We start from the raw sequence: 24,264 nt of genomic DNA, 5'->3' as shown, positions 1-24,264 counted from the left end.
GATAACCTAAGTTTACTTTGAAGCTTACCTATCCATATGTGTTTGCGTCCCATTTCCCTACCTTTGATGTCTGGCCATTTCTCTGGCATTTATAAACTGCTAGCTGGAATTAAACTGTGCTGAGGAGGTTATTTTGAAACTGGGTCTGGGTCACTGTGGCCATGTCTACGTCCGCTTGAGTCTACAGCACTGCAGAAGCAAGCATCAACACTGATCTGTCTGCTGACCTCCCCTTTAATATCCCCAAGTCGGTCTGTCTGGCTGTGGCCAGGGGCACAACCGCTTACACTGCAGTCTACAGATTCTTTGAAAAATATTGACTTATTCATAGATGCATACTGGCGAGTCCGACATTGGAGTTCGGCCTTGAATTTATGACAAGCCACAATAACCAACCACGAGCTGGTGAATTATAGCTGTTGTTGAACTGTCAGATCTATAAGAGTTTGACTGCCAGCCAGAGTTGGTCCAAAAACGATTTTCTCTAAATGGTTTGTGCAGCTCAAAAATAAAATGTGTCTCATAAAAATGTAAATACCACAAGCCAATGGCACCCACCATAGGAACATAAGCCTTGCATAGTTGAAGGTGTGGGGGAATATGGTGTCTATAAATCCATTGAATTGAGGCAAGTAACAAACTAAAAGTCTCTGGCAGTGGTCCATGCCTTTGTGTGTCAGCAGCCATGTAGCACTGGGCTCCCCTTTAAACTGTAAACTGAAGATAATGTGTCTTCTGTGGGAAGGCTGTAGCACAGAGAATTTAATGTGAGCAGATAACAGGTATTCAGAGGCTCCCCTCTCCACAGCCTTCCTCTTTTCTTATCCATCCAGGCCCTTGTTGTTTCAGCAAATTGGGGGGGTTCTCCCCCAGATGACAGTTATTTTATTCTATCTATTCTATGCTAACTCTCACACTCTGCCTTTGTCTGAAATTGCCCCTTAGAAAATCAGACTAATAACTCATTTTCGACAGCCCCAAGCAGCAGGCAATGTTTAAGTCTTTATGCCATTACCGCTGGAGCTGCAATTTGAACAAATCCTGTAACTGCCCAGTTGCTAGCTCCATATTCTCTCCATATCCTCAGTGTTAGATCAGATGTCATGTGTTTTGTGTGTGGCATGTGTGTATGTGTATACAGTATTAAGGTTGAAGTTTTCCCCTGTGGTTTTAAAATGATTGCTTCCTGGGATAAATAAGTTTCTTTTAGAACTCACAGGTTTTCTCACCAGAAACAAAGCTTACATTTTGAAATTCCATCCACATTTTCTGATGTTATTCTTTCATGTTTGTTGATTATGTGGTTATATTTAGTAAATATTACCAAACAGAATAATATTAGTTATCAATGCACTCACATAGCACTGTCAGACTCACAATGGACCAAATCGATGCAGCAGAACCAGAGATATCATTTTTTATTCCACACATTCTTCTTCCTTGTCAAAACTGGCATCTACATTTCCCACAATGCAACTCGACCACCAACAGTCTGGTCTAAGATTCAGGTGTGTTATGATAGCAGCTGCTAATGTAGCCTCACACAGAGATGAGGCGCGGCCTACAGAGGTCTGGTAGACTCACTTTCTAACTTCTTTCTCCCTAGATTTGATTCATTCATTCAAACTTGTAGTCTTTGAAAATGTGTGTTGTGTGTAAAGTTAATTCTGTAAAGTGTCTTTGAGTTTTGTGAAATGTAAGTTATTATTATTAAAATGTAGTACTTGAGACAGCATCATTTGGGGCTGGTAATTTCTCAGACTTAACACTTAAGACTTAACCGTCTGGAGAGACAAGAGGCTTTCTGAAACTTTTTTCCAAATATGAAGCTTATGGAAAGTCCAATCAGGAAGACTCCCTTTCATGTCTGTGTTAGTATTAACCAAAGTGAAAGCCTGGTAATGTGATGGACCTCTCAGTATCAGGTCTCAGAAGGTTGATTTTTAGACCACAGAGACATTAGGCCAATGCATTCAAAACCCTATTCCAAAGCATCGTTTTATACAGCACCCACAAGGTAAAAGATGATCTGCAGGCTGACTTACTCACCATGGATGGGGTTGTGTGCCACTGTTAGGGGGATGGGCCTCTCAGGTTGGGACTGGACATGCGTCTGTGTGTGCGTGGTGTGTGTGTGGTAGTATTTGGGCTTCATAACATACTGCTGGCTCTGACTTGGGTGCATGGGCCGGATCCTGGAGGGAGAGGGAGAGAAAGTCAAAATAGAATATGTATTAAACATTTTTTTTATTTAAATGGGAACTAGGGCTGTCAATTGATTAAAATAGTTAAGCACCATTAATTACATGATTGTCCATAGTTAACTCGTGATTAATCCCAAAGGTACTGTATGCTCCAAAAATATGCTGAAAGCTGAATGTGGCAAACTCAAGCCCATCAAGCAACAACAGATGGCCACATATGAGAACATGATATATTATCCAGCTTGGCGTACCTCTGGCAAGGGGGGTCTCTGCATCCAGTGTTGGGGAAAGTTCACTTTCTACATGAACTAGTTCAAAGTTCAATTCACAAATTTTAAAATGAACTAGTTCAGTTCATAGTTCATACTTCAAAATTTTGAACTAAGTTCACAGTTCCAAAATGAACTAGTTCATAGTTCTTTTTTTCCATATAGAACCACAGACAGCAATTATTTTATCAGTTTTAACACTGAAACTGTGTCCGATTTCATCTTCATATCCAATCAGTTCAACGTGCCGTTTCAGGTCTGCTGTGGATGGGACTGAAGTGCAGATTTTCTTTTTGAAAGCCGGCGGGCAAAGTTTGCACAGAAATGTAAGATGTTTCCATCCTCACCGACCTCGTCATAAAACTGGTTTAAATGATCATAAGAAGCCTCCACGCTGCTTGTTGTTTTGATGACCCATGCGGCGGTGAGACACTGGTGGCTGGTGTTGCCAGATTGGGTGTTTTTTCCGCTACATATGAAGGCCTGTTTACGGTGTGTTTTAGCCGGGTTTTGGCCTGGAAGGCTCTATAGAAATCTGGCACCCTATTAGACGAAGTTAAACTGAGAGAGCGTGCCGTTCACAGACACCAGAATGAACGGGTTCACAGTAACGTTCATCAGGCAGTAATACAGTACGTTCAGTTCACGTTCGCCCAAAATATGAATGAGTTCATGAACTATCATTTAATGAACGCGTTCAGGCACAATACTGTCTGCATCAGCCGTATGCTTGGCCAGCAAGTGGCATTTGAGACTAGACGTACTCTGGTGGTAACTCGGTTCACATCAACAGTACATGCAGATAACTTTAGTCTGGTACCATTCAAAAGACCCTTTTCTTTATCCATTTCTACTCAAGGAGCTTTGTTTCTGCTAACCATCCACAACAATACTGCTGCATCGCTTCCTGATTTCACAAACTGTTTATTGCGCGTCAAAACAATTAGTGGCGTTAGAAGGAATTTCTATTAACTGGTTATTATCACTTTAGTTTTGACAGCCCTAATAATAATAACACAAACTCAGAGCTCTATGACTAAATTACCCAAAGGGGCAGCCTCCCAAAAACTTAGTATTAGAGTAGGTGTTTTTCAATTTCACATCAGTGACTGTGCTGCAGCCAACCCATAGGGAGCAGCACAGCAGCATCTGTCTGCATAGTCTGCTCATGCTAAATCTAAGCTTTTTCACAAAATACATATATTTAGGATCTGAAATCATTGTGCTGTCCTTTGGAGCAATACTCTAATAACAGCACTTCCTCATGTGTTCTGAAATTGTTCTAGTTTTTTAAGAACAGCGACATCAACCTCCACTTCCTTTTACCGCCCTTCTTATCAGCCTGGTGTTTTTTGAAAACCACAGACAGAGACATTTCAGAAACATACAGGGCAGACCTTTATCAACTTGCCAGTACTGACCAATAAATATTGTGCCATACACACAGAGAATTTTCAGACAACCTCCACATCAAGTCCTAAGTAAGCATGGGTAGGCCCTAAGTCTTCAATAGGGATCGACCGATATATATTTTGCATGGCCGAAACAGGTTATTAGTAATCAAGGAGGCCGATAACCAATAGTTGCAACCGATAAACATTAACAGTAAAAATGAAAATCTTAGAATAACACAAACTCCAACAAAAACCTTAGCGTAGATGCTAGTTTAATTACATGTTGCAAAATCAAATGTTTACTACTATTACTTTACTGCGAGTATGGACTGCAGTGTAGACTTAATACAAAAACTTTCTTTGATCATGAAGCTGATTGTTAGCAGCCGCGACAGCGACGCTGGTATTGTTTTTACTTGTGAGTCTGTGTGTGTGTGCAACTCAATGAATTGAGAAAGTGTGCACTGTATTTCCATTTGTGTGACTTATTATGTATCACCCTTCTCCAGGGTCGTTGGGTGAAGGCAATCAGAACAGAACCAACACAGTCAGAGATGGCTGTTAACAGTTAAAGCTTGACATATTTCCAGATGGGACTGTTTGTGTATTACTTATGTGTGCATAGCAAAAATTGTAAGTCTATTTGAGCCATTAGATTCTGGCATTGGCTTGTGTTAAACATAAAAGTCAGCATGAATATACAGTACAGGCCAAAAGTTTGGACACACCTTCTCATTCAATGCGTTTCCTTTATTTTCATGACTGTTCACATTGTAGATTCTCACTGAAGGCATCAAAACTATGAATGAACACATATGGAATTATGTACTTAACAAAAAAGTGTGAAATAACTGAAAACATGTCTTATATTTTAGATTCCTCAAAGTAGGAAAGGAATACCAAGAGTCACCTCTGCTGCTGAGGATAAGTTCATCCGAGTCACCAGCCTCAGAAATCGCAAGTTAACATTAGCTCAGATTAGAGACCAGATGAATGCCACACAGAGTTCTAGCAGCAGACACATCTCTAGAACAACTGTTAAGAGGAGACTGTGCAAATCAGGCCTTCATGGTCAAGTAGCTGCTAGGAAACCACTGCTAAGGAGAGGCAACAAGCAGAAGATATTTGTTTGGGCCAAGAAACACAAGGAATGGACATTAGACCAGTGGAAATCTTTGCTTTGGTCTGATGAGTCCAAATTTGAGATCTTTGGTTCCAACCACTGTGTCTTTGTGCGACGCAGAAAAGGTGAACGGATGGATTCTACATGCCTGGTTCCCACCGTGAAGCATGGAGGAGGAGGTGTGATGGTGTGGGGATGCTTTGCTGAAGACACTGTTGGGGATTTATTCAAAATTGAAGGCATACTGCAACCAGCATGGCTACCACAGCATCCTGCAGCGACATGCCATCCCATCCGGCTTGCGTTTAATTGGACCATCATTTATTTTTCAACAGGACAATGACCCCAAACACACCTCCAGACTGTGTAAGGGCTATTTGACCAAGAAGGAGAGTGATGGAGTGCTGCGCCAGATTACCTGGCCTCCACAGTGGGGTGAGCTGGACCGCAGAGTGAAGGCAAAAGGGCCAACAAGTGCTAAGCATCTCTGGGAACTCCTTCAGGACTGTTGGAAAACCATTTCAGGTGACTACCTCTTGAAGCTCATCAAGAGAATGCCAAGAGTGTGCAAAGCAGTAATCAGAGCAAAGGGTGGCTACTTTGAAGAAACTAGAATATAAGACATGTTTTCAGTTATTTCACACTTTTTTGTTAAGTACATAATTCCATGTGTTCATTCATAGTTTTGATGCCTTCAGTGAGAATCTACAATGTAAATAGTCATGAAAATAAAGGAAACCCATTGAATGAGAAGGTGTCCAAACTTTTGGCCTGTACTGTATGTATTTGTGTGCTCATCTGTGTTTGGTCAACTGTTACTGAGGAAGTACCAGGCATCCTCTACATTGCCTAATATAAAAAGTAATGGTGAATGCCTGCAGTCTGCTTGGAGGTATACTGTTTACATCCTGTATTTTCTCAATTAGGTCAAATAAACTTTATAGAGTTATATAGCCCTGTTTGCTACAGACTGAATGCCAGAATATCACTCAGCCAAATGTGGCATGTGCTCTGAATTGCGATCATGCAGTCTGACATTAGTGGAGATAAGCAGCTTATCTCAACTTAGTTACAGATCAATTCCTCACCAACAGATAAAAGGGAAGGCTACTGACAGGATTCTGTGTTGTTAACAATGTATCAAAATGGGAATAATTATCGCTACATCTTGTCCACATGCATCCATCCATCCATCAAGCAAACATGTGGAACCTGTCCCTGTACAAGAAAATCATCTTCAAAGTAGAGGTCTTCACAGTCCCATCACGAACCAGGCCAGGTCAACACTATATATAGTCTTACTGGGTCTGGATAGAATCCTGTTCTGTTGCCACAACTCTCAGGTATGTGGGTCTTATACCCTAGTGGATCCATCAGACTTGCTTCTATTGACTTCTCTTTCTATTTGAGTCTGTTAAGGTCGACCACATTTTGGATCTGGCAACGTGGCTCTAGGGATGGCAATGTCTGTAGGTCCGTCGGTCAACCACTTTGGTTCAGACTTAAATATGTCAACAAATATTGGATGAATTGCGATAAAATGAATTCTAGCAACTGTAGTGATCCCCTGACATCTAAAGCACAATACACTTGACATGTTTTGTTTAAGTGAACTGTCTCAACAACTATTGGATGGATTGCCTTCAATCCATGTGTTTTCTGAATCAAATTTTCAGAAGCTTAGCTTTTTTTGATCAAGTTGCGCGGTAGCGTCCACACAAGTTACTTTAGCATTTCTAAAGCTCTAGCACAGCAGAGCTTTCTGCTGTGTTCTGAAATAAAACTGCTGAAGATCAGAGACGCCGCCAAACACGGACGTGTATGTCCTGTACATGGATGTATAAAACAAAAAGCTTCAATTTAGTAAACTACTTTTTCCATGTTGCCAAAGCTTAGCTTGTCAAATTGTCTTTGGGGACTAATGTTAGCTTCAGTGTAGGAAAGCTTAATTTGACTTAGAATAACTGGTAGCTTAGCTCTATACACTTTCCAAGTATCTTGCCTAAGTTTTGGGAGGTGAAGAGAAGATTATATGGCAGACTAAAACTGTGCAGCTGATAGGTAACAAAAACCACAGTCAATGCTAAAATGTGTCGCAAAGTATATCTGAAGCTAATATGGGGCTTCAGCAGTCAGAGTTAGTCAAATAAAGTGGATATCTTCTAAAGTTATAGTGTTTTTAGTAAGACATTCTTTCTTTGTGTTACTATCCTTCCACAGCAGCTCAACAACAAACAATGTCCAGAGATACACAAAGAGGCAATTTTCACACTGGAAGATATACTAACTTGATTTGTCTTACTCAGACTACTGAAGCCTCATATTAATAGAGATACATTTCCAAATGTATTTGTGCAGAAAGAGGACTGAGGATGTTGTCCCCCATCAATACATTAAAATCGCACATATTATTACAGCAAGTAGCCTAAGTCCTGTTTCAATGTGCATACGGGTACCTCACTATTAACCTATGGTTTAACATTGTCATTATGGGCATATTAGCATCCTGATGTTAGAATCAAGCTCAAAGCACAGCTATGTCTATTGTTTGCAAAAACTACATAGGAAATACAAATATGCAAGCAGTTATGAAGGGGCCCAAGCCTCCGATGCCAGTCGCCCCTGATATCCCGGTGAAGTGCACCACTCGCCCCCGATGACCTGGGGAGTGCGCCAAAGCGGGACCCAAAGCGTTACGTGGGGAGGCAAACATTGGTGAATATCGAGAGGTGTGATCCACAAGGTCTGCGGTAGCCTGGTCCTACCAGACTCTGGTACATTTCATTTGTACAGAAAGTCTGGCCTCTCTCTATTGACAAGCGTTAACTTCCTTGAAGGCAGGTACTCTGTTGAAGTTTAAAACTATTGGATCTGCCCAGAGCTACTCTGGATCTGCCATAACCAATCGCTAACGTTTGGTCGTGATGTATGTCATGCGCATGTGCAGCAAGAGGGGAGACTGTCAAGGCTATCATGCAATGCTATTAGCAATAGCACCTAGCGTTAGACTTAGCCAACTCCTTCACCACTAACAGACCGAGCTGGAAAATCAAACCTTTCCCCGAAGCCCGTGTGGAGGAGGGCCACAACATCATGGCCACCAACACAACTCAGCAAAGATTGTTCTTCCTCGGGCTTTAACTTCTGGATATTCAGCAGCGTTGCCACAACGGACCAAATGGCTTCGCCCGCATCTTTCTCCGCCCAACTCTAGCACACGGCCTCAACGTCATCATTCTCAGCCACTCCCTCTGTTCGCTGATTGGACCGCCAAAAACTTCAGTCGAGAAAGACTATACCGCAAACCCAGACGGAGTACTGAAGCGAAATGAAAATTGAGCGGAAGTACGTAGGAGGGTGGAGCCAGGCTAGGTCTGCAGTACTCTGCTGTTGCAAATATCCATTAATATTGATTGAGTAGATGGGCCAAGACTGGTCTACGTTAGATACAGCGCCCCCTAATGGCCGATCTTCACCAAATTTGGTACTGAGCCTCAGAGCGGCATGCCGAACGAGCATCACATCTACAGTTCTATATATTTGGAGTCATCCAGTGCAAAAATAAACCTATTGAACATTATAAGTTATAACTCATAAAGGACAAACTATTAACATTTCTTACACACAGTGTATCAATCTTGGATGTAACAGTATGGATTAATTGCACAAAGACCCGAAAAACTCTGGACTTCTAGGCTGGATGCAAAACCTTCTGTAAGGGCTAGGAAGACAACAAAAACATCAGCAGAATGGGGCAACTGTTAGCTTTTAGCTCCAAAAGACCCTAAGTTTCTACTATTTATAATTATAAAGTTATGAATCAGAAGTGCCTTTGGCGTTGTATACAACATGCTCGACCTCAGAAGGGGTTAAATGGCCCAAACTGGTCTACGTTGACTATAGCGCCCCCTAATGGCCGATCCTTACCAAATTTGGTGCAAAGCCTCAGAGCGCCATGCCGAACAAGCATCACAAGTTTCGTGTTGATAGCATTTACTGTGGCAGAGATATTGCAATTGCAAATTTCCCATTTAAATGCATTGAGTTATTGGCCAAAACAAATAAATATTGATTATAGCGCCCCCTTATGGCCGATCTTCGCCAAATTTGGTACAGAACATCTTAGAGTGGATGTTGAACAAATTTCCTAAGTTCTTTGCGGATAACATTTAATTTGGCTGAGTTATGATATGATATGTGTGTCGTAGCTAGCTAGGAAAATGTATTTGGTCGTCAAATGTGCATACTTTAACGTAGCAAAATTCTTAACTTTTGGTCAGGGCCATGTGGATATGCTATGTACCAGGTTTCGTGCAGATCAGGCACACGGCCTAGGACAAGTTCGAAAAAGTTAGTTTCAGTTTTCAGCCGAAATGGGCGTGGCCTATATCATGTGATTCAGCTTGATTCAAGGAACACATGGATGTAAGGTTTTTTAACGTGCGATGTATAATGTGGGAGTAAAGGCAAAAAAACATTATAGCGCCACCTAGTGGTCCACATGTGTAATTGTCCATCTACCCTGTAAATTTAAAGTTGTTCACATTAGTGTAAGTGGTGAATCTAGACTTGGGTCCCATAAGCCATGCCCACTTTGACCCCTCAGTACCCCACTCGAGGGTTGGCCTCAGGAGTGGCCCTAGATGGTACCCATCAAGGTTTGTAAAAGTTGGATGAGCCGTTCATGAGATATAAACCTTTTGTACTTGTGGCGCCCCCTAGTGACCAATTTTCATAAAACGCGTGGGGGACCTCCAGAGGGTCATGGCAAACAAGAATCTAAAGTTTGGCGTTGATAGCATTTATTTTGGCTAAGATATGGCAAAGTTGGTGTTTTCATAGTTAGCTACACAAATTAATTTGTGCGTAATATGCACAATTTTTATCCTATAAAAATTATTTTAATTATATCACGCCCATCTGGAGTTGTTACCTGCCAAATTTCATGCCAATCAGTCGCACGGTCTAGGAGGAGATCGAAAAGGTAGGTTTTTGATAAATCACGATTTTTCACGCATAAAAGTCTAGGCGGAAATGGGCGTGGCCTATATCACGTGATTCAGTTGGATCCAGGGAACGCGTGGATGTATGCAGGGATTAAAGTGAAGAAAAAAATCTTGACAGAACTTTTTTTCAGGCCAAGTCATAAGCTGTTCACATCTACATATACAGATAGCACCCCTTTTGCGATTGCGCCCTATTGGTTTTTAATGTAAAATAAGATGCAAACAGCAAAGCAAAGGGAGTACAGCGAGTGATGAACAAAACAATATTTCAGTACGTCCCACGACTAACCATTGCTGTTCTTTTCTACTGCAGCAATCATATTGTAGAAAGGCTTTACCTTACACTCTAATTACTTCAGGCCAAAAGTGTTTAAAGGGAAAAAAAATGTATTGTTAATAAGCAACTCAACCAAGTAAAATCTATAAAAATCAAGTTTGCAAGACTTCAGTGAAAGCTTTTTTAATTATTTAAATTCAAACTACATTTTTTTTACAATAACAATAAATAAACACAGTTTTGTCTGTGCCTTCCGTTAGCAACAACGCATCCATGACGGCTAGTGGCCTCGCCAACTAGTGGTTACCATTAGATGCATACAAATCATAACGCTAATATGCGAGGAAACTGGTTCCGGGTTTTGTAAATGTAAATGTAAATGGACTGTTTTTATATAGCGCTTTGAGTAGTCGTTAAGACTAGAAAAGATAAACATTCACACACATTTACACTCCGATGGCGCAGCATCGGGGGCAACTTGGGGTTCAGTGTCTTGCCCAAGGACACTTCAGCATGGAACTGCAGGGCCAGGGATCGAACCACCAACCTTCCGATTGGCAGGCGACCTCTCTACCACTTAGCCACAGCTATAAATTTATAATATTTTATAGCAAAGTTATAAATTGACTATTTTAATCTCATGATTATTTCATGTCAACATACAGTCATAACCTACTGTCATTAAAAGTGAAACCAAAATAGGCTATAAGGCTGCCTGTGCGTCATAGCACAAACACGATTGACCCTCTTACACAACGGTGATGCACCGATGTGAAAATTGTGGCCGATAACCGATATTCATATTGCTGTTATGGCCGATACCGATATTTACCGATGTCGATATCTCTGTACAGAAAACACATTTTTATGATAATCAAATAAGGAACTATTTACCAAAACGCATTGTTTTTACTTTTGTGATTTATTTTAACAAATCACTGATATTGGGCACATTTACCTGTGTGCAAAATATGACTGTCATCAGATTTTCAGAAGAAAAAATTAATATTTATATAAAAATACATTTTTAAAAGGTGTCCTGAATTCACACTATGAATAAGCCAACCAGCCAAGAGTATTCACAATAAACATCTAACTCACTTGAGACCAAGTCACTGTATTCTGTGAACATTGTACAACAGTTCAAAACTTTAAAGTACAGTAGTAGGCCTTAAATGGCCAAAGCCAAAAGTATTGAAAAAGGTAAAATGTGAAAATGGAGCCAGAACAAACTGGACTGAACAGACACTGGCTTTTGCAGTCTTCTGAACTGTAAGTACAGTAACTGCCAAGTACTTTAGGGTTAGGCCTAACCCTCAAAATTATAGAAATTGGTGCCTTCTAGGCCGAGATAAGCCAGAAAATGTGTTTTTGGCTCATATGGATGAAAGACACCAAATCCCAGAATGCACTTGCTTCGCTGCTTAGACTCCACTCCCAAGCCATGCCTACCGTTTACAGACCGACAGTGAGGCAGCATTCAACTCAACCCAAATGTGTTTTATTGTCATTTCAACCATATACAAGAAATAACATTTCAACGTGGCTCTAATGGTCACACATTTAAAATATATAAAAACGACATACGAAACAGGTGTTTACAGTCCACCAAGCGCTAATGCTAGTATGCATTAGCTGAACTTTACGTGTGTGTGAAATAGCTAAATGTAGCCGATTATAAACACAGTTGTAAATTTGCGTGAAATGTATAATGGTCGGCATTTACTAGTCACAAACTCCCCCAGCAGTTAGCATTTTGTTGGATACAAGCAGCTAATTAAAGCCCGTGTTAACACAGCCCATCTCCACTCTTACCCGGCAACATGTTTCCACAACAAGAAAAACAGCAGTCTCTGAACTCGCGATGGGAGTTTCGTTGAAGTTGGATGTAGTCCAGTTTGTTGTCTAATGAGCAGACACTTGCAAGCAGCATTGATGGAACAGGTGGCTGGCTAGCGTTAGCTTTCCACCTAGCTAGGTTAGCTATACTCCAGCCCCCGTTTGCGTTTCACCGCTGAGAATGTCCACCCATGATCGCTCCGATCCGGCCGCTGCTCGCTCCGGCCACTGCCCGCTCCGGTTGTCGCTGCTGCCCGTTCCGGCCGCCGCTGCTGCCCGCTGGTCAAACTAACCTGTACGGCAGGCCGCAGCAACCTCTTATTTCCGAACATTCATCTCTCCCCCGCCCACCGAGGGCCGGTGGTCTACTAAATTTTCCAGTGTCCCACTTCGCCGGCAGATTCCGTCTGCAAAAACCAACATCCCCGCCCCCAGACTCGCTGCTGCTGCTTCTTCTTCTTCTGATTTTGGCAGTATAGACGCTGTTAAGCGTATTACTGCCCTCCACAGGTCAGATTTAGATCTAAATTCTCATACACACGTCAAATACACAGGAATGATTCACATCGGCCCTATTCATCGGCCCTATTTTGACATCGGAACGATACCGATGTGTAAAAAAATGACCATATCGGCCGATATTATATCGGCGGCCGATATATCGTGCACCACTAATTATTATTATTATTTTATGTTAACACGCTCAGTCAAAACCTTCCGTTGCAAATTGTGAAAGATTGTGGACACGTCTTAACAAACGGGATAATAAATTGCACACACAAATTCACCATAATCTACAAAAGAACTACTTCCATGTGCGCCCTCGTTTAGAAGAAGTCTCCCAGCTAATCCTGCCTTGTAACTGACCGAATTTGGAGAAACAGCCTTTCTTTTACTGTCTATGGAGCTAGCTAGCTGACATGATCTACATCTGAGCTACTGCGCATGTGCGAGTGCAATCAAAGATAGTACAGAAGAAGAAGAAAAGAGGTCTCACTCTGTAGCTAAAACAGAAACCAGGTGAAAAGAGGATCTGCAGTAGTGAGAGAGAGCTGTACAGTACAACAAAAATGTTTTGTTTTTTTTAATTAAACCATGTAAACCTATTCTGGTACAACCTTACAATACAATTATGAACCTGAAAGCATAATATGGGCACTTTAAATAGTGAACTATACAGGGAATGATCAAACAAGTCCTTCTGCTTCTTCTTTTCCTCCGGGGAAACACGTACAGTAGGGTACATCGTGTATACACTCAAATTAGATGTGCATTGTGGGTATGTTATAGTAACTCTACTACAAAATGACAAACACACTATATAGTGCACTATTTCTGTGATAGGAGAGAGCAGTGCCACAAAAAGGAGATGATAAACATGGAGGAAGCGTTAACTGGGCATATTTTCATCTCATTCATATGATAGGCCCCCTGCCATGGTATAAATAGAAAATAGAAAATAATAGCCTTGTAAATAGCTCTGCTATGACCCTGTAATGCCTTAAATAGATCTTCCGTTTAGGTCTTGCAACTATGTATAGTAGAGATGCACCAATAGACCGACCGGTGACTGGAATTGGCCGGTTTTCACATGCTCGGCCATGACCGGCGACCTGCAGGTCAGTCTGACATATGCCGATTTCATGCCGGTCAACGCTACAATTAACTGACAACATAAGTTATACGAGTTACAGTTCTCAAGGACGCACACGCACACAGACGCCACAGCACAGTCTCTTTTTCCTTTCTCTCAACTTTTCCACTGTGTGTGGCGCGTACCCGCTCGTGGGGTGAAGCGTGTGTCGGCGCTATTATCGCACATGTAGGGAACCTCGTGGATTAACCTGCAACATGTCAGCTGTTTGGAGGTTCTTCAGCATGTGTGCAGAAGATAACAAGTTTGCAATATGCAACACCTGCCAGGAAAAAGTAGGGTGTGGTGGGACAACACCAAAAACCCAAATCACATTTCTTTAGTGTGATATTGGATGTGAAAAGAAGGAAATGGTTCTAACATTGCTCTTTAGATGTGTGTGAATTTCCCACACCAGGAGTCATTTATATAGTTCTATTTTATAGTGATCCATTATCTGTTTTTTTCTATGTTCTGTGCAAAATGTTCTATTAATGAAAAGATAGAAAATAAATATTTGTGTGTGCTGTAAAGTGGTTAGAAAAAATGAAATCGGAATCGGCTAAAATCGGTATCGGCTGGGAAAGTTGTAATCGGTGCATCTCTAATGTATAGGGCATGCCACGCTCCTTTATGATATCCAGTTATGTGTGTACATGTATCATTGTGTGTAAGATGTTTATTACTACTACATAGTCATAAAACCATCCTCTGGTAAAACCTTCTGGACATATTTTTAGGATTATTAGTTAACAGGGTGCATGCAACACATGGCATGTCATGGAGGCAAAGGCAGCATGTTTTTTTTTTATTGCCACTGTGTACAGGTCTGTAGCCTAGAGGGATTCATCCATTTTCATTCATTTGTGCTACATGACAAAAAAACACTTCACATGGGATACTAATTACACCATATTTGTTAAGGACGTTTTCTCTAAAACCTTAAAAGCTGCATTTAAGGTACCTTGTTACAGTTTTGAACACAAGTAGCGCTGTGGAGCAATGTTTTTATGAGTGGATCCCAGTTTTGATTTCTCTCATGCACATGCAACAAGCAATGCTTTCATACTGTTCCACTGGCAGGGGGCAGGGGACAAGACAACTGCTAGCAAGTAAACAGGGATGTAAAAATAAAGGGTTTTTGCACGAAAACTCCACAGAATTAGAATAAGGTTTATTGATACAGAAAGTTACATTTGTGTGGAATTTCCATTCCAGAGCACCTCAAATAGATTTTTTTGCCAGCAAAAAAAGCTGAAAACACAACATAAGACTGACAAGGCAAAATATAACGACAAAGAATTGCCTCCTAACACAACCAGCAGACAAGGAGCAACATTAGCATTTATCCAGAGTAGTTTTTGTCTATGTAAAAAATAGCCTAAAACGTGGCTTTAGCTGCTACTTTACAGTAAATGCACCACCGCTCTACCATTTGCTGTCAAGAGCTAGTGCACAGTGGTTTTATCGGAGATTTCTTCACTTAAAGTGGCAAACTCCACTCGCCAAAGTTACTGCACGTAACATGGACAAGGGAAGTGGTGTGATTAAATTATTACAGCAAAAAACTGTAATTGTAATTGTGTACATTTATTTTACCACTCAATGCACTCCCAATGCCCACCGTTTGTTCCTAACGTGACAACTGCACATTCTAGAGTACATTTTAAAGTTATACTCATATACTGGCATTATGACACTGTGCCATGATGCAGAATGTGGAAATCAGGTATGACGTCATCAGTTTTGGGCTAGTCTGGCTCAAATGATGTACATTGCTGGGATAAAGCCTGACACCTGGCGCGTCTCCTTTAGAACACAAAATGTCATGGTACCAGATCAACAACAACAACAAAGAGCTTCAAACAGTGACAGCAAAAGAGAAGTTATAAACATAAGATGTCATTCCAGTCTCAACAAAATATCCAGCATGAGCGTGTGCGTTGGCAATGACCTAGCCATTAAATGAAAAAAAATAAGAGAAGAGTTTGGAGAGAATCCAAGGAATGGTTACAAGAGCCTGCTAGTATTAAATATCAGAGCGGAGGTTTGACTCATTTCTACATAAACTGGTGAGTAAGGGTTGAGGTTGTTGTGTGTGTGTGTGTGTGTGTGTGTGTGTGTGTGTGTGTGTGTGTGTGTGTGTGTGTGTGTGTGTGTGTGTGTGTGTGTGTGTGTGTGTGTGCGTGTGTGCGTGTGTGCGTGTGTGTGTGTGTATAAATCTGTTCAGTCTCGGCCTTCACTGCTCTGGCCACAATCACAATCCACCGCCGACCTCTACACTCGAGTCGTCCAAGTCTTCTTCCCCGCGAGAGCTGACATACTCTGGTCTAACGTAATGAACCCACTGAACCTCACCAGAGCCCTCTCATGTATTAGCAATATCACAACATAGGCTGGAGGACTCCAGGGAAGGAAAGGGAGAATATGTGTGCAGAGTAGGTCAGTGCTTTGTTGTGGGTAACCCGCTGGCTGCCTGGCTGACTGAGGAGTTCTCACAGTGTAGAAGAACCACAACAGACTTTCTCTTTAATAATCTGCAGGTTACCTGTCATTGCTTCATGCACTCTGATCTAGAGCCCTGCACGTTTTTTTTTTAATCCCAGTGGATTTCTGACCATTCCCGCAGTGTGTGTGTTCTGCTCCTGCCCATTCCCACAGCTTGTGTGTTGGGTCCCACCCGCACAATGTCTTCTTTTAGTTATTTTACTGTGTAGTATTAATAAATATGCATATCTGTCGGTATTTGTAGCGAAATTATGTTCTAGTGCATAATTACATACAAGTGCAATAATTAGTTATTCTAGTGCAATAAGGGCAAAGTGACATTGTATTTATTTATTTCACTTATTTTAGAAGGTGTTGTTGGCTGTGGTTGGTTTTATTCCATTTTGTTTCCCTGTCTTTTAACACTAACAGATTTCATGTTAAAGTCCCTGTTGATTGGATCCCTCAGGTCGCTGTAGGAGAAAGAGTCCCCTGGGAAAGAAGTGACAGAGAGGGAGTAGAGGAGTGATAATAAAGTGTTTGGCTGGTGTTTAACTGGATGCACCGTGTGCGTTGCTGATTTTCTAATAAAACCAAGCTAGGCGAAGCTAACAGTCGGTTACAGCACTGATCAGGAGCAGCGCTCTTAAATCCCGGGACCCGCTGTCTATTTTTGGACGGCCCGCTCCCAGCCGCAGCCCCTCGTTAAAACCGCCTGCTCCCGCAAGATTTATGTTGGGTCCTGCGGGACCTGCAGAATCCCAATCCCAATGCAGTCTTCTACTCTGATGGACTGATATTTATGTCAGAACGAATACCATAATTGTCTTAATTAATAGTTTCTGTAATGTTATAAAATGCAATCATCCATTCTTCTATATTTTCATGGAGCAGCAGGGTAAATAAGGAAGCCCAGTAATCCATCTCCCAAAACACACCCTTTAGGTCTTTCCATGGGGATCGTGATGCAGAATATGGAATATGCAATCTTTCTTTTTTCTAAAAACAAACTAGAAAAGACAAAATAATTATTAAAATAAGGTTTGTTTTTATTTCAACAATAACTATGATTAAGAAAATCAAACAAACAAAGATCTAAACATTCTGTTATTTGCAAGTGATCAGATGTGATTTGTGTGTCCAGACATCACTGATCTGTGTGCATGGGTTGCCGTGGTAATGACAGTAACCACAGTAGCTATGCTGGTGACGCAGCTTACAATAGTTAACTAGTGAGCAGCTAAATAAGTACAATTTAACAACGTCATGTCTTATCCATACACTCCTGTCACAGCATAGGAAAGCACCTTGCTATCGATAAAAAGGTGACAACTTTGTTCGGCTCATTTTGTGAAATGTTAACCAGTCTAGCATGATTTTTAGCATACAGTACCTTTGAGGTTATTCTGAAGAATATTCTAGACAGTAGCCTATTTGTCATCATTTTGGATTGTTAAAATAATACGAAAACAAACATTTGCATAAATTACTAATTCAGTGCGATATGGTATTAAATATTTACCCAAGGGCAGAGGGAATTCTGCAAATCAGAAACAGATAGAGGAATATATTATAAGTAAAAGACTAAACAAAAACTGGATAATTGCCAAATAATGTACTAAATTAGTTACATTTGACAGATTTGTGATACAAATTTAACTTAAAGTGATGGTTCGGAGTAATTTCACCCTAGGCTGCTTTGCACCTTGACCTCGAGCCAAACCACCCCCCATAAGCTTTTTTCCTTTGTTATAACGTTGGTCGAGTTAGCGTTATCAGCTGGTTAGCTTAGTGCAGGCGCTAATGGATCCACGTTTGTATCTCCTAAAGTACCCCACTCATAATGCCCGGAATGATACCAAACTTCTACAGTAGTACAAATAGTTTCTGTACTTGTAAGACGAGGTATTAGAAATTTTGTAACTACACCATTAGTATATTTAAATAACCCTTGCCTGATGGATACTCCTCTTGGCTTCTACCCCGCAAGATCCTGCACAGAGCAAAAAAGCTTATGGCGGGTTGTTTGGCTCGAGGTCAAGGTGCAAAGCAGCCTAGGGAATAGCTACTAGTGAGTGACATATCCCTTCTGAAAATTGAGAGCAGCTTTCGAGGACACAGATCTGGTAGCAATTACTTTTTCCTGTGCATAAAAAACTCCCCTTCACGTTTTTCAGTGTGCATGTAAATCAAAGCACATAAAATGTATTAACATTCTAAATATCATTGATCAAAATCAGCAGTGTGGTATGATCTGTGTCAACTTTAATTGGACTTTAATTGTGCTGGGTGATTTGTGTTGCTGTAACATTGACCTGAAAAGCAGAACTATGTTTTGAGTCTACATCCACCGATTGGACTAGTCAAGCCATTGGGGCCATTTGTACTGTCTGATGCAACTGCACATTGTCCACTTGTCTGAAGTAGTGACAGGCAAAACAAACCCACAGTTAACCACAGCAGGAGTTAGTGGCATTTACACTGTACTTATGAAAGTGCCGGGAGAAATTCAACCTATTATTACAATCATGGTTGGTGATAAAGAGAGTATACTGTCCGGGCAAACCACAATAACACAACCTTCACAGTGAGAGATCCGTGTTTAAAGAAAACTTTTAGATTTTACTATTTCTGTGGTGTTAGAAATATATAAAGAACCCTAATTCCCAACGATTGCTACATGGGTACAAACAAATCAGTGGTCTGCATATATTTCATGATTTTATGATTATATCCGCCACATGTCAAAGTGTCCTTGAGCAAGACACTGAACCTCAAGTTGTTCCCTGGGCTGTACTGTATCATTTTTATGTGACCAATAATACAGTTGCTTATTATTATTATTATTCTATTAAATGTAGGGTTTTCTCTAACTTTAATTAAATTTGATCTTTTTGTAGTTGTGGGTAATTAACCCAGTTTCTCCATGTTGTGTTCAAACAGGTAATCTATCACTCTACCATGCCATGCCCCTGAGCAAGACTCCGAACCCTCCAACTGCTCCAGTGGAGTTGTTGAAGAGTTATCAGCAGCAGAATGTAGGTGCAGCTCGGCAGCAGAAGACAGAAAATGGTTCTAGTAAACTTCTTCCAGAGTCAATTAGTGAAACTATGAATTTGAAGTTGGTGGACAACAGCAGAGAGCTCAGCTGCTTTCTTTTCTGAATAAATAAAGGTGGAATGTAAGCGTGGTACTTACTGTTGTTGGATGTGTTGTTGGATGTAAGGTGGTCGTACAAACTGGGGGGCCGGCCTGACACTTAGTTTCATCTGGGCCATGTTGTTAGATGGAGCGGGGGCAGAGGCATAACCATTGGGAGAAACTTGCTGAGGTATGGGCCGCTGGGGCACCACATTGTGTCCATTAGTGTGTCCATTTGAGTTAGCAGTGGTGTGCCCATTCCCAGGCAGTGCTGGGAAGGGATGTGTGGGCATCGTCTTCTGCTCGCATGCCTTCCCCTTTGAGCCAGGCTTGCAGACACAGAGCTGAGGCCTGAGGCACATTCCTCCGTTCTGGCATTGAGGGATGCAGTTGGCTACAACACAAAACCCAGAGAGAGAGAGAAGAAAAGGAAAGAGAGGAAGGAGAAACAGATGGAGAATAAACATGAGTAATGACAATAAGAGATACAAAACAGTGAAATAGATGTAAGCATATGGATAAATTGGACTTGAAGTTTCATGATTTTAAATGCAAACTAATGCTCATTGCACCTTATTGGTTTATGCATTGTAGTTTAGATCTTTAGAGGTGCTTTCACATCTAACTGGTGTGGTTCAAACAGCGTTTGCCATTTGACTCAGTTGGTGTAGGCTGGTAAGAAAGTCTGGTAAGAAATTGATCTGTTGTGGACCAAACACCCCCACTGAAGCAGTGGGTTGGAGAGATGTGTTGTGCTCGTGTCCTATGTGTATATTGGCAGTTCCTTAATAAAAAGTGAGTTAAACGTAGCAGCCACAAATTAGATATCCCAGCCCCCCACCCTCTGTCTTTTTTTGGCTCGTTTTTGGTTTCTAACTAGTCAACATTATTTATGATATACTGGGTCCAATTGCAGTCATGACTATATTGTTCATAATCAGTGGTTAAATCGGGATATTCAAGGAGGAGGAGCCGTTGTCCAATGAGGTTTGGGATTTAGGAATGGGTGGAGTGGTTTCCACAGACCACACTGTCATGGGACTATTTCTTCAGCAGAAAGTCATTCCAATGAAAACTGTAAGACGTGTTGTGAGGAAGTGGATTGTCCAGAGTAACAAGGGCACTGTTTCTGGAAAGAGATGTTGCTGTTAAATTTCATGAATGTCATTTTTTAATGCTGTACCACAAACTAAATTTGATTCACCTCCATTGTATTCTCAATCTCAATCTAAATAGCCATATACCCCTAGAGAGAAGAACAATTTTCTTTTCTTTATTTATTGTTATTATGGGGGAAAAGTTCACCTCCATGAAGCACTGTAAAGTCCTAACGGACAATAATATAACACCCCAGATATATATGCATACAGTATACCCAAATGCACTGCCGTAGGCACTTTCTTTTGTTGATTGTTTGTTTATGGTTCAAGAAACACTGAAATTCTATGGACAAGAAACCACAGATCTTTGAACTGAGGCAAATACAGTATAGTAACTTATCGGCTTATTACAATAAAACACTAGGCCTACTAGCTGTTGCTTTATTTTTTAATTACCTAAGTGATTAGATAGGTTGCATGCTTACAGTAATGTCACTATTGCCAATATTATTATATAAGGAGCAAACCTCCCTGTAATAATCCCAGGGTTTCCCGCAGCACTTTGCAGCTCAGGCGGCCACATAAGCAAGACACGCGTGCCGCCTTAACTACGTTGTAAAAAAAGAAAAAAAAGAAAATGTATATGAACGATATCCACCGTGTTACTGTGTCCTGTTTTCTCCCTTTCATTCCAAACCATGTGTAACGTTGGTACTACCGAGGACGGATTCACTTTAAATCAAACGGTGCCATATTTCAGTACCAGAGAGCGCATAAGCGCGAGTAATCTGACGTCTCTGAATCTTGACAGAGAGCGCTCTAACTGCCGACACACCCATTACCACACCCACACACACACACACACACACCCACCCACCCACACACACACACACACACACACACACACACACACACACACACTGCTATTGTGCCGACGGAGCGAAACAACGTCAACTTTGTTAAGTCACGGCAATGCCGGTAAAGCGAAAAACAAGCCACAAAGAATGGTGCGACTTTTTGAGGACTGTACTGTAAACACCTGAAGCGCATTTTCAGTAACATTTTTCCTTGTAATTATGTATGGTTTGCAAAAATGGGAACTGCTGCGTCCGTGTAGATAAGAGAAGCAAAGTCTATGCGGGTTGTGCACACACTACATTATGACCAAGCATGCGCCCCTAAAATGGCATCTGAATAACGCGCCACTGACTTTAGACCAGGTTTTTCCTGGTCTGTGGCGGAATTGTTTTCTGAAACTGCAAAATAGCACCAGGGAACGTTTGCGCCTGAACATGCCTCCTCTTTTCGCTGAACCGCTCCCGGGGGCGCAAATACATTCCCTAATTTACCGACGTGCATCTTTGGAGAGAAAAGTCCTCTGTGCGTCGGGTGCAAAATAGGAATGATACATGCGTCGGTGTACAAAGGTAATTGCGTTGAGTGCAAGATAGGGTCCTTGGTCTTATGATTGAGATACCATTGCCTGCTTACCATACTCCTTGCACAGCGAAAGCAGAGGCCGTGGAGTGGCGTCTCGGCAAGTCCACTAACTAGTTGCTCTCACTACCAATTTTATCTACTCAGTTTCAACAATGTAAAGATGAAAAAAGGTGCAACGTATTTTGTCAGGATTAAGCAATGAGCGGGGGAAATCTGCTAGCCGCTAGGCTAATTTCCACAGTGTGAACACTGAAAAACTGCAGCCCTCTGCCGCCCATCTCAGCCGAGAACAGAGAAATGTCTGGCTGAGTCGAGCTATAACTGAGCAGTCTGACTCTTTCTCACCACAACTATCCTCAGGACCCATGCTGGTAAAAAGGCCATCACTGATTGGTATTGTTTCTGGAGAAAGCTTTCACAATGATGACAGAACTGCAGCCACGATGCAAAATTCTAAATTGCACCACAATCTCAAGACACAAAGAAGTTGTATGACCACCACGTGGGAAACTATAGCGACCAAACTGAAGCATTAATCTTGATTTATGGTTCTGCGTTGAATCTCCGCCGTAGGTACGTACGTAGGTAAGCATAGATACGGACCCTACGCCCAGGCATGGATTGGCCATCAAGAGTACCGGGAGATTTCCCGGTAGGCCGGTCTATTTGTGTGGGCTGCATGTGATGCACATCGGTTGAAAGCTTTTTAATTTGATTGGCCGATACAGAGAAGAGAGATCTTATGATTGGCCCACTGGTTTGTCTCTCATCTGAACACTGACCAATTACATCCTACTATGGCCCACCTCGGCCACAGCGGCTGATGTTTTACCTCAGCCCAGCCTAAGCCCTGCCTACACCGTAGCCTGACGTGCACCTTCCTAGATGTAACGTCGCGGCGACGTAGACCACAACAACTGTGATTAAAAACTAAATTGCTGAGGAAATAAATCTGCTGGCGTAAGAAAAGTTACCTCCTCTGCAGTTGTCACAGTTCACAAGACAATCACAATGTACATCAATGTACTGAGTCTTTTTTTACTACTGAGATCAGGTCCAGTCTGTAAACATCTACCCCTCATATGACCGATATGATGCAGTTTGATTGATGAATTAGAATCCTTAAGGTCTCAGTATGCATTAAACAAAGTGTTTGTCGTGTGTGTCATGTTCTACAATTGAGCATCCAGCCCCACAAGCTGACCTAAACGCTCCATTGCTGATTTTTTACCCGAGCCCTGCCTACGCCATAGCCTGACGTGCACCTTCCTAGATGTAACGTCGCGGCGACGCAGACCACAACATCTGTGATTGGTCCGCTCGGCCATGGCTTGGTAGCGTCACATTTCACCCTACTCATTTCCAGGTTCTCCTTCTCCATAAACATGAAATAATTTAATAATAATTATAATTTAGGAGGGGGCTGTCGATGGACAGGCACCCTGAGCAGTTGGGGGTTCAGTGCCTTGCTCACGAGCACTTTGGCAGTGCCCAGGAGGTGAACTGGCTGCTCTCCAGCTACCAGTCCACCACCATACTTTGTTCCGTACGGTTCCCAACCCAACTCCCTACATACTGAGTTACTGCCACCTCAAAATCAAGGACAGGGTTAACTTTTCTCCACCACCAGAGTCAATACTCGCTCTGTAGCTAAACCCTGTTAGTCTCTCACTCGCTCTACCACACACTCCCTACACACAGTAGAGCCTACGTATTACTATTAATTAGCCTTAAGACACTCACACAGACTACTGATGGATGGACATCGCTGTGTGATAAATTATCTAGGTTGTTGTTGTCTGTTCTTGCTTTGAACCTGCGATAACTGACACATTGGCAGACATGCCTTATTAGTTTAGTTTAATGTTGTTACAAAAATGTATGACAAACCATCAGTGTTTCATAATTACCATAACTGGCCAAATATGTAGTTGTTTATCGCATGGGTTTAAAGTTAGCAACAAGCACCTGCATCATTTTAACTGATTGTCATGTTCCATGCTGGGTACAAGTGAATATTGTTTAAAACTAGACCACAAACACCTGCCTGAAGTTTAATCTTTGGAAAATGATCGTAACTTAAATTAAAATGTGGTCAGAAAAAAGTTAGAGAAAACTCATTCAGGCCTAGTATACAAAATCAGGAAATGTAAATGACTAAATGACCAGAAATAGGCACAAAACATAAAGGCAGCTGTCACCGTCTCCTCTATATTGATATAGGTGGGCAAAGGCATTTTTGTATCAGTGCATGCATTGTCTTAGTCCGGCGCCACCGCCGCTAGCTTAGCTTAGCGTAATGAATGGAATCCTTTGTTGCCGTTAGCATGTCGTGAGTAAAAGTGATTCAA

General features: G+C 41.6%; 1 protein-coding gene across 1 annotated transcript in view; it reads right to left on the bottom strand.

Annotated features, from left to right (window-relative positions):
- ltbp1 (latent transforming growth factor beta binding protein 1) overlaps nt 1–24,264 on the bottom strand; it is a 229,538-nt gene that overhangs the window by 165,307 nt on the left and 39,967 nt on the right. The window contains exons 3-4 of the mRNA XM_039783518.1: nt 19,431–19,767; nt 2,050–2,195 (exon numbers count right to left, since the gene is read on the bottom strand). Coding sequence (XP_039639452.1) covers nt 2,050–2,195; nt 19,431–19,767 — 483 coding nt within the window. The remainder of the gene's footprint in view (nt 1–2,049; nt 2,196–19,430; nt 19,768–24,264) is intronic.

This window comes from Perca fluviatilis, chromosome 19 (assembly GCF_010015445.1).
Source record: "Perca fluviatilis chromosome 19, GENO_Pfluv_1.0, whole genome shotgun sequence".
NCBI classification, from domain to species: domain Eukaryota; kingdom Metazoa; phylum Chordata; class Actinopteri; order Perciformes; family Percidae; genus Perca; species Perca fluviatilis.
This window is presented reverse-complemented; position numbering and strand designations above follow the sequence as displayed.